The sequence below is a fragment of the Miniopterus schreibersii genome, assembly GCF_964146895.1.
Source record: "Miniopterus schreibersii genome assembly, chromosome: 15".
Classification (NCBI taxonomy): Eukaryota; Metazoa; Chordata; class Mammalia; order Chiroptera; family Miniopteridae; genus Miniopterus; species Miniopterus schreibersii.
The window spans coordinates 31,953,891-31,969,098 of record NC_138115.1 but is presented as its reverse complement, the minus strand read 5'-3'; the positions used below and the strand labels follow the sequence as shown (position 1 = coordinate 31,969,098).

General features: G+C 35.8%; 1 protein-coding gene across 8 annotated transcripts in view; it reads left to right on the top strand.

Moving 5' to 3' along the window:
• ATP2C1 (ATPase secretory pathway Ca2+ transporting 1) overlaps positions 1 to 15,208 on the top strand; it is a 118,775-nt gene that overhangs the window by 47,046 nt on the left and 56,521 nt on the right. For all 8 annotated transcript variants that reach the window (XR_014000347.1, XM_081159343.1, XM_081159341.1 and 5 more), the window contains 5 exons: positions 1,391 to 1,452; positions 1,999 to 2,107; positions 12,666 to 12,821; positions 13,583 to 13,651; positions 14,872 to 14,947. Coding sequence is in view for 7 of the 8 variants with exons in the window: in XM_081159343.1 (XP_081015469.1) it covers positions 1,391 to 1,452; positions 1,999 to 2,107; positions 12,666 to 12,821; positions 13,583 to 13,651; positions 14,872 to 14,947 (472 nt within the window). In the remaining variant the exon portion in view is untranslated. The remainder of the gene's footprint in view (positions 1 to 1,390; positions 1,453 to 1,998; positions 2,108 to 12,665; positions 12,822 to 13,582; positions 13,652 to 14,871; positions 14,948 to 15,208) is intronic.

Sequence of the window (15,208 nt, the reverse complement as noted above, 5' to 3'; positions counted from 1 at the left end):
TTAATATTTATTTTTTATTTTTATCTGCCTTTTTTCCCCTATCTAATCTCCCCATCCTATTATGTACCCTCACAGCCCTAAAAATAACTAATTGTTTTATATAGTCATATAGTGATGCCACCTTACAATACATTTAGAATAACAACTTTTAGACATTCATTAGAGATGGCTATCAGGTTTTTGGTGGTGTGGTATGTTAAATGGTCATTTAGATATGGAGATGTCTTTGTAGTGGTAGGGAGTAAAGACTGAAAAATCTAAAGAGGGAGGTAAAGATTGGGCAGCTTTTATGTTATTTATTTCTAGGATCTAAGATTGGTGCGTGTTTTCTATTCTTTTATGGAATTTTTAGGTAACATTTCTGAATTCCTTAATATCTTTAATATGGCTGGGGGAGTGATGCTTTGTAATTTTTGTATTTATAGATTTACCTCACTCATACATTTTTTTTCTTGCCTAAGTTAAGACTGATTTAGTTCTAAGTTTTGCTTATACAACTGTGCATTTTCCATTTGAAAAAGTTTGTGATGGGTAATGAAATTTTGATTAGTACTAACACTGCAGTCATTTCAAAACACTCCCCAACTTTCACTCCCACTACTCCTCCCTTTTTAACTCAAGATCAAAAGATTGGTGTGCTTAGTGCAGACATGACACAAAAATAGCTATGTTGTTGCATGAAGCAAGACTACCCATGGTATTTGTGCACTAATAGTATTGTGAAGTGAAAGATGTCTCTGACCCTCAGCTATGATTCTGGCTGGAAGAAGGCTGGAGCACAGTTAGGGCTCCTGAGAATTTCCCCTTTTGCATAATTCAGGGTGATGTGGAAGGTGTCTATCAAGGTAGGGCAAGCCACATTTTACTCCTTGCTTAAGGTTTGTTCTTTTCAAGCAGACTTATTCCATAAACCTTTGCAGTTAGCATGTACCTAAATCCTCAAATCAGATGTTGCTTGCAGTTAATTGTCTTTGACTTCTTTGGTCATTAAACACTAAAAGTAAAATTATCTTAATTATGAGGTTCAATGATCTTAACTTTTAAATAACTGAAAATTGGATATTTTTTGACATACTAATCAGTTTTCTTCATTTTCTGATAAATAATGTGACCTTAAATTTGCATACTGAGTATTAAAATATAAACTTGGGAATATTTAATAATCAAAATTGTTTGGTTACTATAACATCATTTAATAAGAGACAAGCTTTTATGTGCAGAATATAATTGCAAGAACAGGAAAAGATAAGAATTTAGAAATTTTAAAATAATGATTGAGATCAGTATTTAATTAAATCTAATATGGAATATGTTCTTAGGAACATACATAGTTATATTTCTTTATAAATGTTTATTTTAATACTATGTTTTGCTTTTTTTTAAAAAATAGGAATATCGTTCAGAAAAATCTCTTGAAGAACTGAGTAAACTTATGCCACCAGAATGCCATTGGTATGATCCTTGTCTCTGATGCCGATTTCTACTCTTAAAAATAGAAATTGAATGTGACTAGTGCAATGATACATTGTGGCCTCAGGCTTGTTTATTTTTTTAAACATAGGCTTTTTGACTTGCAAACATATTTTACTTATTTTTTAACTTTATTTTTATTGTTGGCACTATTACAGATATCCTCATTCCCACTCCCACCCCCATCTCCACCCAGCCCCTGCCTCCCGCTTCCTCTGGCCACAGACTTGTTTAAATGTAAGGTAGAAACCATTAATCTGACATGAAAAATTCATGCTCTGTTTAGTGTAGCAAGTTGTACTATTAATGCTTTCATGTTTTGGTTTTGATATTGTTGAGACATGGATTTGTTCAAAAGATATTTTTTGTGTGTATGTACAACTATGTGGTTAAGCACTATTGTGGGTACAGTGCTACACAAACAGACCCAGATGATTATTCTTCCTCAGGCAAGCTGACTGGAAATCATCTTTTAAAATAGTGGCATGGCTTTCTGTTTCAGCCATGGTTTTCTGTTTCATGTTACAGTGTGCGTGAAGGAAAATTGGAACATACACTTGCCCGAGACTTGGTTCCAGGTGATACAGTTTGCCTTTCTGTTGGGGACAGAGTTCCTGCTGACTTACGCTTGTTTGAGGTAAGTTTGGTGTCTAGGTCTGTTTGGGCTGCTCCAAAGTTCCACAGATTGGGTGGTTTATAATCAATAGAAATTTATTTCTCACAGTTCTAGAGGCTGAAAAGTTCAAGATTTTGGCGCCAGCACGGTTGAATTCTGTTGAGGGCCCTTTTTCTTTTTCATAGCTGTTGCCTGCTCACTTGCCCTCACATGGTGGTAGGGGCTAGGGAACTCCGTGAGGTCTCTTTTATAAGAACTCTGATCCCATTCAGGAGGGCACCACCCTCATGACCTAAGCACCTCCGAAAGATCTTACTTCCTAATACCATTATCTTTGGGGTTAGGATTTCAACATATGAATTGGGAGCAGGGGAGACGCATATTTAGACCATAGCATTTGGCAATCTATTTTTGAGAAGTGAATATACTTGAATGTAGATGAAAGGATAGACATTAGCAGTTTTAAGGATTAACACATAGTTGATTTGAACATTTGATTTTCTAGTTTAAGAAGTAACATATATAAACATATTTTTTTCTCATAAAATATATCTTTTTTCCCCCAGAGTCCTTTGAGATGTTTATTTAGTGAATCAGCAGATCTTTATGGAAATGTGTGTTAGGTGTGGGAGATAAAAATATGATGTGATAGAATTTTTATAATCAGTGAGTATACTATTTGTGTACACAAACACTCACCATAAAGTAGGATAGAACTTGTTGAGTAAGAGAAATACTAAGAATGCAGGATGAAAATTTAGAAAAGGGAGTGGTTACTTCTGATTTGAACAAAATCAGAGAATACCTCAGACAACTTGGCTTTAGCAATAGTAATTAAAGGGTAGTCCTGGACAGAGATGGAGAAGACAATGAAGCAACAGTATTTATTTATTTATTTATTTTTAATTTTTATTTTTTGTGTGTCTTAGTGATTTATTTTTTAATTTATCTTTATTGTTGAAAGTATTACAGATGTCCCCCTTTTTCCCCCCTTGACCCCCTCCACCCTTCTCCTGCCCCCTTCCCAGGCCTTCACTGCACTGTCTGTGTCATGGGTTTTGCATCAGGTCACTGTGATGTGTTCCAGTGTATAATACGGGGCTAGAGCATGTTAAGAGTAGAGAATGTATGATGCAGTTAGATTCTGGAGGGCCTTGTATACAAAGCTCCACTTCAGATTTAATAATTAGGAATTAACTTTGAAAGATCATAGGCAGCTGGCAAGTGATATTACCCTTAATCTGGCCACAGCATGGAGAATAGATTGAAGGGATGGAAAATGGAGTTAGGCAGCTAGTTTAAGAGGCCCTCATAGGCCATTAGCATGCCAGTGTCATCTACTATTGGAATTAGCAGGCTGTTTGTTAAACACCTATAGAGCTGTCAGTCTTTGAATACTTACTATGTCACAAAATATGAATGTTCTTATACAGAGGTTATAGAAAGCCTGAAGAACCTTTTAAAGTATAATAACAAACTTCATTTACTTTTGAAATAAAGGCCTTTTTCACAAATACTTAAAGTTTACCCTTAGATGTCAGATTGCTTTAATTGGTGAGTGGAAATAATTAGTAATTCAGTAAATATTGGGAATATTACTAATTTTACTTTCTTACCTTTTTTCTCCCACTGGTAGTTCTTTTTGTTCTATCTTTTTACTCATTTTTTTCTCCCTCCTCCTTAATATTTAGTTTATGTCAAGACCTTGGATTGTTCTTCCTTAGAGATTTGTTAGGCTTGTCACTTAATATAAACCATCTTCTCCTCCCTAATTTAAATTCATGGAGTGTATGTCATCATTTATTCTGGAGTGCTTCCCTTCCAATTCAGAAGCAGATCTCCTCAGGGGGTGTTTCTCATTATTTGAACAATTTAAACAGTATAATGACATAGAAACTTCAAAGCACCATTTGTTTTAGGGTTTTCATTTAAATAAGGGTTAATTGATCTGTGAACTAATTGTCTCCAAGTTCATGTGCAAATGGGAAAAACTTGTCAGATTAGTACATATTTTATCCACTCAGCAAATTCATATTGAAGATATACTATAAGTTTGGTAAGAGGGAATTTTTTATGTTTTAAAGCTTGATGTTAAAAATATTAGGTGCGTATGCTTTGTGAAGCAATTTATTAGTTCTTACATTATTTTCCCTTATTTGTTAACTTTAATGACGTTTCATTAGCACATTTTACTTGGCAGGGCTGTAGTTATGTGCATTTTCCGCTTTCACTATATAGTTGAACATCTTTGATCCCCTCTACCACTTTTCTGCCCTATTTGTTTTACCTACTCCCTGACACCATAAGCAGGCTTTTGCAAATAGTTTCCCAGTAGATTGAGATAATTTTCCTAAAAGATTTGAGGAAATCTTGTGCTGCTTCTAGATTTAAATATACTGACTTAAGACATCATGAGGCTGATAAAGTCGATTTCTCTTCTGTACACATAGGTCTTTGGAATGAAATTGGCGTATTGGAGTGTTGTTTGCTTAATTTGACTGTGGTGATATTTGGATGATTTTGTAAGGCTAGCTGGTCATTTGATGTTCCTGCATGAAATAAACTCTTTATTAGGATTTAAAGGAAACAGAAAACTCCTCAGCCTTGGGATATATTAATTTCTCACAAAGTATATAGTTCTCTTCTTGGGTACTTGACCCAAGGCCAGGGTTGCCACTTTAGCATTGTCACGTTGCAACTCCAGGGTTCCCGTCAAAACTTTCAGTGGTTTGGATTTTGGCTGTAAATCTTGCTTGCACCTTCAGTAGCATCTTGTCATCATGTTCAGTGACTTGACTGTTGTAAAACTTTTATTTGATGTTATCTTCTCATAGGTTGTATCTTAAGTCAGCTCAGGCTGCTGTAATAAAACACCATAGACTGGATGGCTTAAACAACAGACATTTATTTCTTACAGTTTTGGGGTTGGAAGTCCATATTCAGGGTCTGACAGAATTCGCTTTCTGGTAAGGGCTCTCTTCTTGGCTTGCAGTCTTCTTGCTGTGTCTTCAAATGGCAGAGTCATATCTCTCCTTTTAATTATAAAGCCACTAATCTCATTCATTATGAGGTTTCACCCACATGACCTTGTCAAACTCTAGTTAGCTTCCAAGGCCCCATCTCCAATTACCTTCCCATTGGAGATTAGGGCTTCCACATGAATTTTAGGGGCACATAATTTATTTCATGGCAGGCTGAGACTGTTATTTGTAGACTTTTTATATATATATATAATTACTATGCAGCTTTTTTAAAAGAGCAGTATTACACATTCTTCTTGCTGCATACAATTTTTTTTTGTTGTTTATTGAATTTTAGAGAGAGAAGAAAAGAGAGGGAGAGAAACATTGATGTGAGAGAACATTGATCAACTGCCTCCTGTGCACCCTCCACTATGATCAAGCCTGCAATCCAGGCATGTGCCCTTGACCAGGAACCAAACCCCTAGCCTTTTGATGCACAGGACAATGCCCAGCCAACTGAGCCACACCAGCCAGGGCTGTGGACACTTTTTAAAAGAAGATTAATATTGGCAACTTGAGGAAATCTTCATTTTGTTTTTTTGCCAGAGTTAGTTTTTCATAGCCAAAGAATAAGCCCGTATGTGTTGGTGGAAATAATATTACCAGCTTAGGAGCCTTAGAGTTGGGAGAGTAAAACTTAGAGGAATTGAGCTATGAGCATGTTTTCCAGTTTTTTTTCCCTATGGGTTTTAATTTTAATTTTTAATAGTATTTGAAAAAAGGCACCCCTGGCCCATTAATTGGTAGTAGCCAATGGATTGGTCAGACAGTGACTTAAAATGGGCAATACTATAGGCTTATACATGTATAACAGTACATTTTGCCTTTTTGGAAACTGCGTATTTTCCACATTGTTCCAGGTAAAGTCTATATCAATATTTGAACTAAGAATTCTTTTTTCTTTTTTTAAAAAAATATATCTTTATTGATTTCAGAGAGAGGAAAGGAGAGGGAGAGAGAGAGATAGGTACATCAGTGTGAGAGAGTCCTTGATCGGTTGCCTCCTGCACGCCCCTGACTGGGGATTGAGCCTGCAACCTGGGCATGTGCCCTGACTGAGATTCGAACCCCGATTGCCTGTATCCTAGGTCGATGCTCAACCGCTGAGCCATGCCCAGCCGGGCAAACTAAGAATTCTTTATAAGAGAAAATAATGTAAGAGTTAGAGGAAAAGATCGTTTCTTTGGTCTGTTCTTACCTCTCATCTGTAACTTTCCAAGCCCAAACATTGCCTGAAATGTAGCTAGATTTTCTTTCACTTGGAATTCTGAATGATTAATTTCATTGATACTTCCTTTTGTGGCTCATGTGCTTTGGGTTAGCCCATATCATTCTTTGAAACTATCTTTAATATCTAGTCACTGTGTACAATTGCCTTTTTATTAAAAAAATCTAATTTTTATATGATTTTCCAAATGTATCAGACTTCTTTTAGAGACCTACTACATATGTAGCTGAGAGCCACATACAGGGTGAGGCAAAAGCAGGTTTACAGTTGTTTGTATGGAAAATAATACAGTGATTAATAAATGATAATACAAGGATAAACTCTGTGTTTTGTGTACTAACAACTGTAAACCTACATTTGCCCCCACCCTGTATTAGCCATTGTTATGACACTAGATTATCAGACCATTTAAATCTGGGCAGAAAGATTATCTCAACTAGTAGTAAATTTCTACTGGGGCCAGCTCAGAAGTCTAAACTTAGAACAAGCCAATTAACATTACACCGTGAGCATTCTTACCTCAGAAATCTACTTTGTTATAGGATAGTAGTTTGGTTCTCAGTGAGTACTTTTCAGTGTCTTCAGGGTTGTTCCTTCCTGCTCCTTAGTTCCAGGGCAAGTAAAAACCAAAGATAATGAGTTGAATGAGTACAGATCTACTTTGGCTACTTACCAGCTGAAGTGCTAGAACTGCGCTTAGCCATTGTGTCCTTTTCTGTTAAGCTCACGTTCTTGCACAACCTTGTTAAGAACCACTAGCAAGAAGCTTTCTCTGTATTGCCTAACTGCATTAGTGGAGCTGTGTCATAGCATTTTGTAACTTCTGAGTTACAAAATACATTTTCCATTCGCTCAGTGAAAAACTTGATATTCTGGCAAACTTAGATTCTGATTTGGTTTGCTATGTTTTTCAAAAGAGTCTTCAAACATTGCTAGAATATAAGCATGCTGTAATATTTTAAATTTACTTATTTATAATGAAGCTAATTAGGCAAAATGTAGTCCCTGTCTTCAGAAATCAGTCTATGTTATGAAGTCATTTTAGCCATTTAGTAAATATTTGAGTGCTGGGTATAGAACTTTAAGATTAGAAAGTGAAAAAAAGTTGTTTGCAAGTCACTAACTTGCAAAAAACTTATTCAAAGTACAAAATGTGTCTGCTTATGGAATGAATCAGCCATGTGATTTTAGCTAGCCACTTAATATTTTAAGGCCTCAGTTTTCTCACTGTGACAGTTGCCCTAGGGCAATGCATGCTAACTTTTATGTACATAGGAATCATCTAGGTCTTTGTTTTGGCACGTCTGGGGTGGGGCTGAGATTTTCCTTTTTGTTTTTTCTAATCCTCACCCCAGGACATTTTCCATTGGTTTGAGATAAATAGAGATAGAGAGAGAGAGAGAGAGAGAGAGATAGATGAGGGAGAGAAATATCAGTGTGTGATAGAAACATTGATCGGTTGCCTCCTATACCCACCCAGACCTGGGACCGAACCCAAAACCTAGGCATGTGCCCTGATTGGGAATTGAACCCACAACTATTTTGGTGTATAGGATGATGCTTAACCAACTGAGCCACTGGGCGAGGCAGATTTTGCATTTTTAACTAGCTCTTAGTTCATGCCAAAGTACTGCTCCATCCACCACATATAAAAAGATTTTTTTTAAATGCTTTGACTGTCATTATTTGCAGATGACATGATATTGTACATAGAAAACCCTAAAGACTCCATCAAAGTACTACTAGATTTGATAAGCGAATATGGCAAGGTAGCTGGATACAAAATGAACATCTGGAAATCAGTGGCATTCTTATACATTAACAGTGAACTCTCAGAGAAAGAAACTAAAAAAACATACCATTTACCATTGCAACTAAAAAAATAAAATACCTAGGAATAAACTTAACCAAGGATGTAAAAGACCTGTACTTGGAAAACTACGGGACACTGAAAAAAGAAATAGAGGAAGATATAAGCAAGTGGAAGAATATACCATGCTCATGGATTGGAAGAATTAATATCATTAAAATATCCATACTACCCAAAGCAATTTATAAATTCAGTGCAATTCCAATTAAAATACCAACAGCATATTTCACAGTTCTAGAACAAACATTTCGAAAATTTATATGGAATCAAAAAAGACCCTGAATAGCTGCAGACATCTTGAGAAAAAAGAACAGAGTGGGAAGGATCACTTTACTGGGCATCAAACTGTACTTCAAAGCCATTGTAATCAAAACGGCCTGGTATTGGTACAACAACAGACATATAGATCAATGGAACAGAACAGAGACCTCAGAAATAGACCCATGCCACTATAGTCAGTTAATATTTGACAGAGGAGGCAAGAGCATACAGTCTCTTCAATAAGTGGTGCTGGAAAAGTTGGACAGATATATGCAAAAAAGTGAAACTAGACCATCAACTTTCACCATACACAAAAACTCAAAATGGATAAAAGACTTAAATGTAAGTCACGAAACCATAAAAATCCTGGAAGAAAACATAGGCAGTAAAGTCACAGACATCCCACATAGTGGAATTTTCGCTGATCCATCTCCTAGGGCAAGAGAAACAAAAGAAAAACATATTGGGACTACATCAAACTAAAAAGCTTCTGCACAGCAAAAGAAAACAGCCTCAAAATACAAAGGAACCCCATGGTCTGGGAAAACATATTTGCCAAGGATGTATCTGATAAGGGGCTAATTTCCAAAGTGTACAAAGAACTCATACTACTCAGCAAGAGGAAGACAAACAATCCAATTAGAAAATGGGCAAAGGACCTGAATAGACACTGCTCCAAAGAGGACTTACAGATGGCCAAGAGACACATGAGAAAATGCTCAACGTCGCTAATCATCAGAGAGATGCAAATTAAAACCACAATGAGATATCACTTCACACCTGTCAGAATGGCTGCCATCCACAAATCAACAAACGACATGTGCTGGCGAGGGTGTGGAGAAAGGGGAACCCTGGTACACTGCTGGTGGGAATGCAGACTGGTGCAGCCACTATGGAAAACAGTATGGAGGCTCCTCAAAAAATTAAAAATGGAGCTGCCTTTTGACCCAGTGATCCCACTTCTAGGGATATATCCTAAGAATCCTGAAACACTAATCAGAAAGAACATATACACCCCTGTGTTCATAGCAGCGAAATTTACAATAGCTAAGATCTGGAAACAGCCCAAGTGCTCATTAGTAGATGAGTGGATAAAAAAGCTGTGGCACATTTACACCATGGAATACTATGCAGCTGTAAAGAAGAAGGACCTCGTATCCTTTGGGACAGTATGGATGGACCTGGAGAATATTATGCTAAACAAAATAAGCCAGGCAGAGAAGGATAAACACCACATGATCTCACTTATATGTGGAATTTAAAGAACTTAATAAACTGATGAACAGAATAGATTCAGTGACATGGAAGCATGGATCAGGCTGAGGAATCTCAGAGGGATGGAGGAGGCTGGGTGGGTGGAGGGGGAGAGATTAACCAAAGAATTCATACGTATATATGCACAATCCAAGGACACGGACAATGATATGGAGAGGGACTGGGGAGGGGGGTGGGAAGGGGTGGAATGGGTCATTGGGGAGAAAAAGGGACATCCTTAATATTTTAAACAAAAATAAACACACAATGAAAAAAAAAATACATGGGATTTGCAATCAGAGGGGGAAAAACTTTATTGAAAATAATCAAATTTGAAACAGTTTACACATTTAAAATGTACCATTCAGTGGTTTTCATTATATACAGAGTTGTGCAGTCACCCCACAGTCTAATTGTAGAACATTCTCATCACTCCCAAAAGAAAACTATTTTGCTAATAAATGTGTCGGTGTGTCAAAAACAGTCTTGAGATTAATTTGGAAAGAGAAGTCAAATGAATATGTTTCTTTAGTAAAGAAAAATTCCATTGCCTTTGAACATGGCAGCTGTTGGTTGTTTTTAAATATGTAGTTGGGTTGAAGTAATGAACCCAAATGTACCTGGCTCATCTTTGTGTACATAATTATATAAAATGGGAAGCCATTTTAAAGACTAAAGGACTATTGATCAGTGTTTTAAGGTATACTTTTTATAAGCCTGTTTTAATACTAAAATCCATCATATTCACATGGCACTAAACTTTTAGAAAATGTTAAAGCAGTTGGGTCTCTTTGGAGTTATATAATTTATTTTTATTCTGAACATTTAAAAATTTTATGATCTAATATTGTAAACTCTTAATTATACTTACAAAGTTATATATCTACCTAGCACAACAGGAACACATCACATATGTTCCTGCCTCCATGTTCTTTGCTCCCTTTGCCTAAAATCCTTTCTCCCTAATTATGGCCCAGTCTTGGGGCCCTAAGGTCAATCAGGGCTCTGCAAAAGGGTTATATACTTTTGAGAGATGTTCTCTCTTCTATCTAGAATGTCACTCTTCATCCTTATCATGATGTTTTCCCCCACTACCTCGCATTATATTATATACTCTTGTTCATTTATTTATTTTTCAAATCACTTTTCCCATTAGAATAATAGGTGAGGGCAGGAACTTTGTTTTCTTTACTGCTGATTATCAGAGTGTAAGATATAGTACAGGGGGCTGGCACATTAATAAATATATGTTAAGTGAAATCATTGCCATTGATCAAGTTAAAACATAATTTTATTGTGTAGTTGGGGAGAAGGAATCCATGAACCAATTTTAAATAATTATTTTTTATGAGATTTTAAGGTATTTATGTTCATAAAAAATGAACCATTTAAAAAGATGAGATTAATTCTTTTTTCTCCTTCCACCCTACCAAAAAAGAAAAACAGGATTTAAAGTTTAGAGTACTTTGTAAATAGTATGAACTGTCAATCAAAGGGCCTGATTGAGAACACCAGGTTAACTTATAATAGCAATGGGACTGCACAGTCATTTAATTGCTCCAGATTTATTTCCTTATCTTGTTTCCTTTCCATGATCTAGCCCAGTGCTTGGTACATAGTTAGGGTAGTTAGTAAATGTTTGTTGGGTGAGTCAATGGACTTGTAAAATGAATAAAATCATGAACTAGGTCTTAGTTTCCCAGTGAGTGTCTCAAGGACCCTCGAATAACAGCTTCCGGAATAAAATGGATCAGAAAGTTTGGGAAACACTGTTTCATTGATTGTCAGACTTGAATGTGCATCATAACCAGCTGGGGGGTTTGTAAATATAGTCTGTGCCTTCCCTGCCTTTGTGTTCGATGGAGGGCAGTGACTTTCTAACAAGTTCTAGGGTGGTAGAGGTGATGCTGGCCATGCCAGGATCACACTTTGATAACTCCTGCTGTATCTGTATTCCTGTTGAGTTGCTTCATCCCTAATGTATTGAAAGGTTTGAAAAGCACTACAGTAGGGTAAGCTGTTTGACTCTTAACTATTTCTAAAACTTACTTGACCGTAGTGTGCCTGGCTTGTCTGTATGTGTATATAAGTGTTCATATATATGTGACAGGCAATCATCTATCACATTACATATGCCTATTAACATACTTGGATCTCTGGTTCTCTGGGCCATACTTTCAGAAACAGAGCCAGGTCACATCTGCAGTGTTTTTCACATACAAAATGGTGATTTTTTTTTTTTTGCATGCTTGGGTAGGTGAATACTTAGTTATATTAGGAGTGAAACCGTCAGAACTGAACCCTGTTGCAGAGTTGGAAGATAATGCGATATTCATGATCTGCATGGAATCACTTATATACATTTATTTGTTTATTTAAAGTGTATAACATTTATATACATTTTTTAATTCTTGTTAATGTACATTTGGCATAAATACAGAGATGTATAGCAGGAAAAATTTCATGAAAATTGAGTCCAAAATGATGAGATGATTTCTTTCTCAATACCTTTGATACCTTTTATTCATATTTCTCTTTCTGTTATGGTTGGTTTTAATCTGCCAAACACATTTTCAGAATTCTAGGACATGGCAAAATTAGGAAATAGTATTTTATCATGAGAGTTGTGTTTTCTCTAAAGGTTAAGACTCAGCTAGTGTCTTCTTTTCTCTAGTTGTGTTTTGAAATTTAGGTTAGTCTTGTCTCATGGTACAGCATTCTAACTTTGCATGTTGGATTTTGTTGACTTAACTTCATTTTAAAATATAGCTGTCCTTATTCTGGTCTATTTTAGAGTAATGGATTTGATAAAAGATTAGGATAATTAATAGAAAGGGGATATTTGAGGAAGAAGTGATGGTTACAAATTCTTTAATTCTTTAGATGTTAAATATAGCACCGTCTTCATCCTTGAATGTAATGAAATGCGTTATGTTCCCCAAGGCTGTGGATCTTTCCATTGATGAGTCTAGCTTGACAGGAGAGACAACGCCTTGCTCTAAGGTGACAGCTCCTCAGCTGGCTGCAAATAATGGAGATCTTGCATCAAGAAGTAACATTGCCTTCATGGGAACACTGGTCAGATGTGGCAAAGCAAAGGTAATTTTTTTTTCTTGTTTTGAAAATAGCTGTTCCTTTGGTTTCAACCATTTTCTCAGTTATTTTTTTGCTAATTTTATGTGGATTTTTTCAAAATATGAGACAGAAACTGCCCTTGGCAGCTATTTGTGAGACGGAGGAGAAGCTGTATCACTGAAGTATAATATGTCAGTTCACAGTTCTGCCATTTACCAGATAATTGATTGTTTAAAGACATAGTCCTCAGTACCTGTTGTTTTTTTGTTTTTTTTAAGATAGAAACAGTGGTTCATAGATATGTTCATTACTGGTTGTATAAAATTTGAACTTAGTTGATATGGTACTAACTATAATATTCTGACTGCATATCATTCACCTATTGATTGATTGCAAATATTTTGTTTCTGGATTCTAATATTTCACAGATATAAAAGGCATCATTTAGTAGCATTTGAGGAAACAAAGAAATTCTACTTTAAATGTCTCTTTTCAGTATAAGATTCAAATTTCAGAAATATTAATATAAACAAAAAATGGGCTTCAGAATTGAGTCAAAAGTAAGCTTAACAAAATGTTTGTTTTCAAGTTTTGTATCACAAGGTGTAAATACAAATGGTCTGTAGTTACACCAGAGTGTAAATTTGCTAAGGGAACCTTGAATATGTATGTCAGATATCCTGTAGGCAAGGCTTGGGACAAATGGAATGAAGGGATTTTTTGTCCTTGTTGTTGAGAGGTGATTTCATTTGAATGTAAATATATTTTCCTGTTTTTCCCTTTAGGGTATTGTCATTGGAACAGGAGAAAATTCTGAATTTGGAGAGGTTTTTAAAATGATGCAAGCAGAAGAAGTGAGTACTTAGTTTGCTAATGCATTAGTTTCAAATCTGACATTCTCCATTGTAATTAGAGTAAAAGGGAATATAGGTAGATTATTTTATGTACTATTGATAGTAAAATTTTATTCAGATTTCACTCAGTTGTCTATGCTTAAAAACATAGTTGGGAAGCTTGTAATTGAAAGGGCTTGAATTTGCCTTGCTAATATTCTAAAACATTTTGATACTTATTCATTGTTTATAGGATAAAAGGCTTATAGTTTCCTTATAGGGTTAATTCTTTTCGAAATTAGCTTTATCATATTACTTTTTTAAAAAAAGAATAGTTTACTGATTTTTAGAGAGGGGGAGAGGGAAACACTAATGTAAGAGTGCAGCATTGATCTGCTGCCTTCTGCAGGCCCCCTACCAGGCATCGAGCCTGAAAGCCAGTCATGTGCCCTTGACTGGGAATTAAACAGGCAACCTCCTGGTGCATGGGATGACTCCCAACCAAGTGGACCACACCGGCCAGGGGATATCATATTACTTTCAAGATTACTGAATAGTATATTTGTTCCTAACAACATGTCTTCTACCAAAATTCCCAACTTTACGTAATTACAAGTAATGGGAAAAAAGATTGCAAAGTGAAGTAATCTGGAAGATATTTTTGTTTAAGGATTTTGAAAATTAGTTTTCTCATTTAAAATATTTTCTCATATATAAAAAAGAAATTGCATTCTACAAATGTCATATTCTTCCCAAATCGTCTGGATTTTCCAGGTAACCTGCCAAGGCTCTAGTATTCCTGAGGCTGTTGTGTGTAAACCATTTCAAGAAGCTTGGCAGTGAAGAGACTGCTAGAGAAGGGCTTTAAGCGGATCAGGGAGCGAACAGGACAAAAAGACTTGGGTTACAACATGTTTGTGGATACAGAGAGGAGAAAGATGGGAAAGGTGAGGGACAGCTGATGGTAATGAAGTCCTGGAGAAGTTGATTGGAAGAATAAGTTTTTCCTTAAAGAGAGGCATAGGGAGTGTGGACCTTTTCAGGTAAATAGATTTTTTAAAGTGTAAGCCTCAGTTTCCTCAGTGAAGGGGATAATATTTACTTTAAGGGGGAGTTGTGTTGTATCACAGGTATGTTAAGCACTAGCATGGGTATGCCAAGCACTTAGTAGAGTCCCTGGCACCTAGTATATCTTACTAAGTTTAGCTAATTGTGGTGACACTCTTTTGCAATTTGTTAAGGCACCAAAAACCCCTCTGCAGAAGAGCATGGACCTCTTAGGAAAACAACTTTCCTTTTACTCCTTTGGTATAATAGGTAAGAGAAGAGTGAGTATGTATATCTCATATATTTACTTAGATTGTTTTCTTATTTTTGTTTTTATTTCTTTGAAGGGGGAGTTCAGATACATGCATATATACATGCATAAATTTATTCATTTAATTAATTAACTAATTTTAGCTACTTTTTAAAAATTACAAAACTAACCCTTAGCATTGTTCTTTTCTACACAGATAAAGCAGAACTGTTTAATTTCTATAAAGAGCATTTTTGTAAACGTAGTATTTCTTGTCTTCA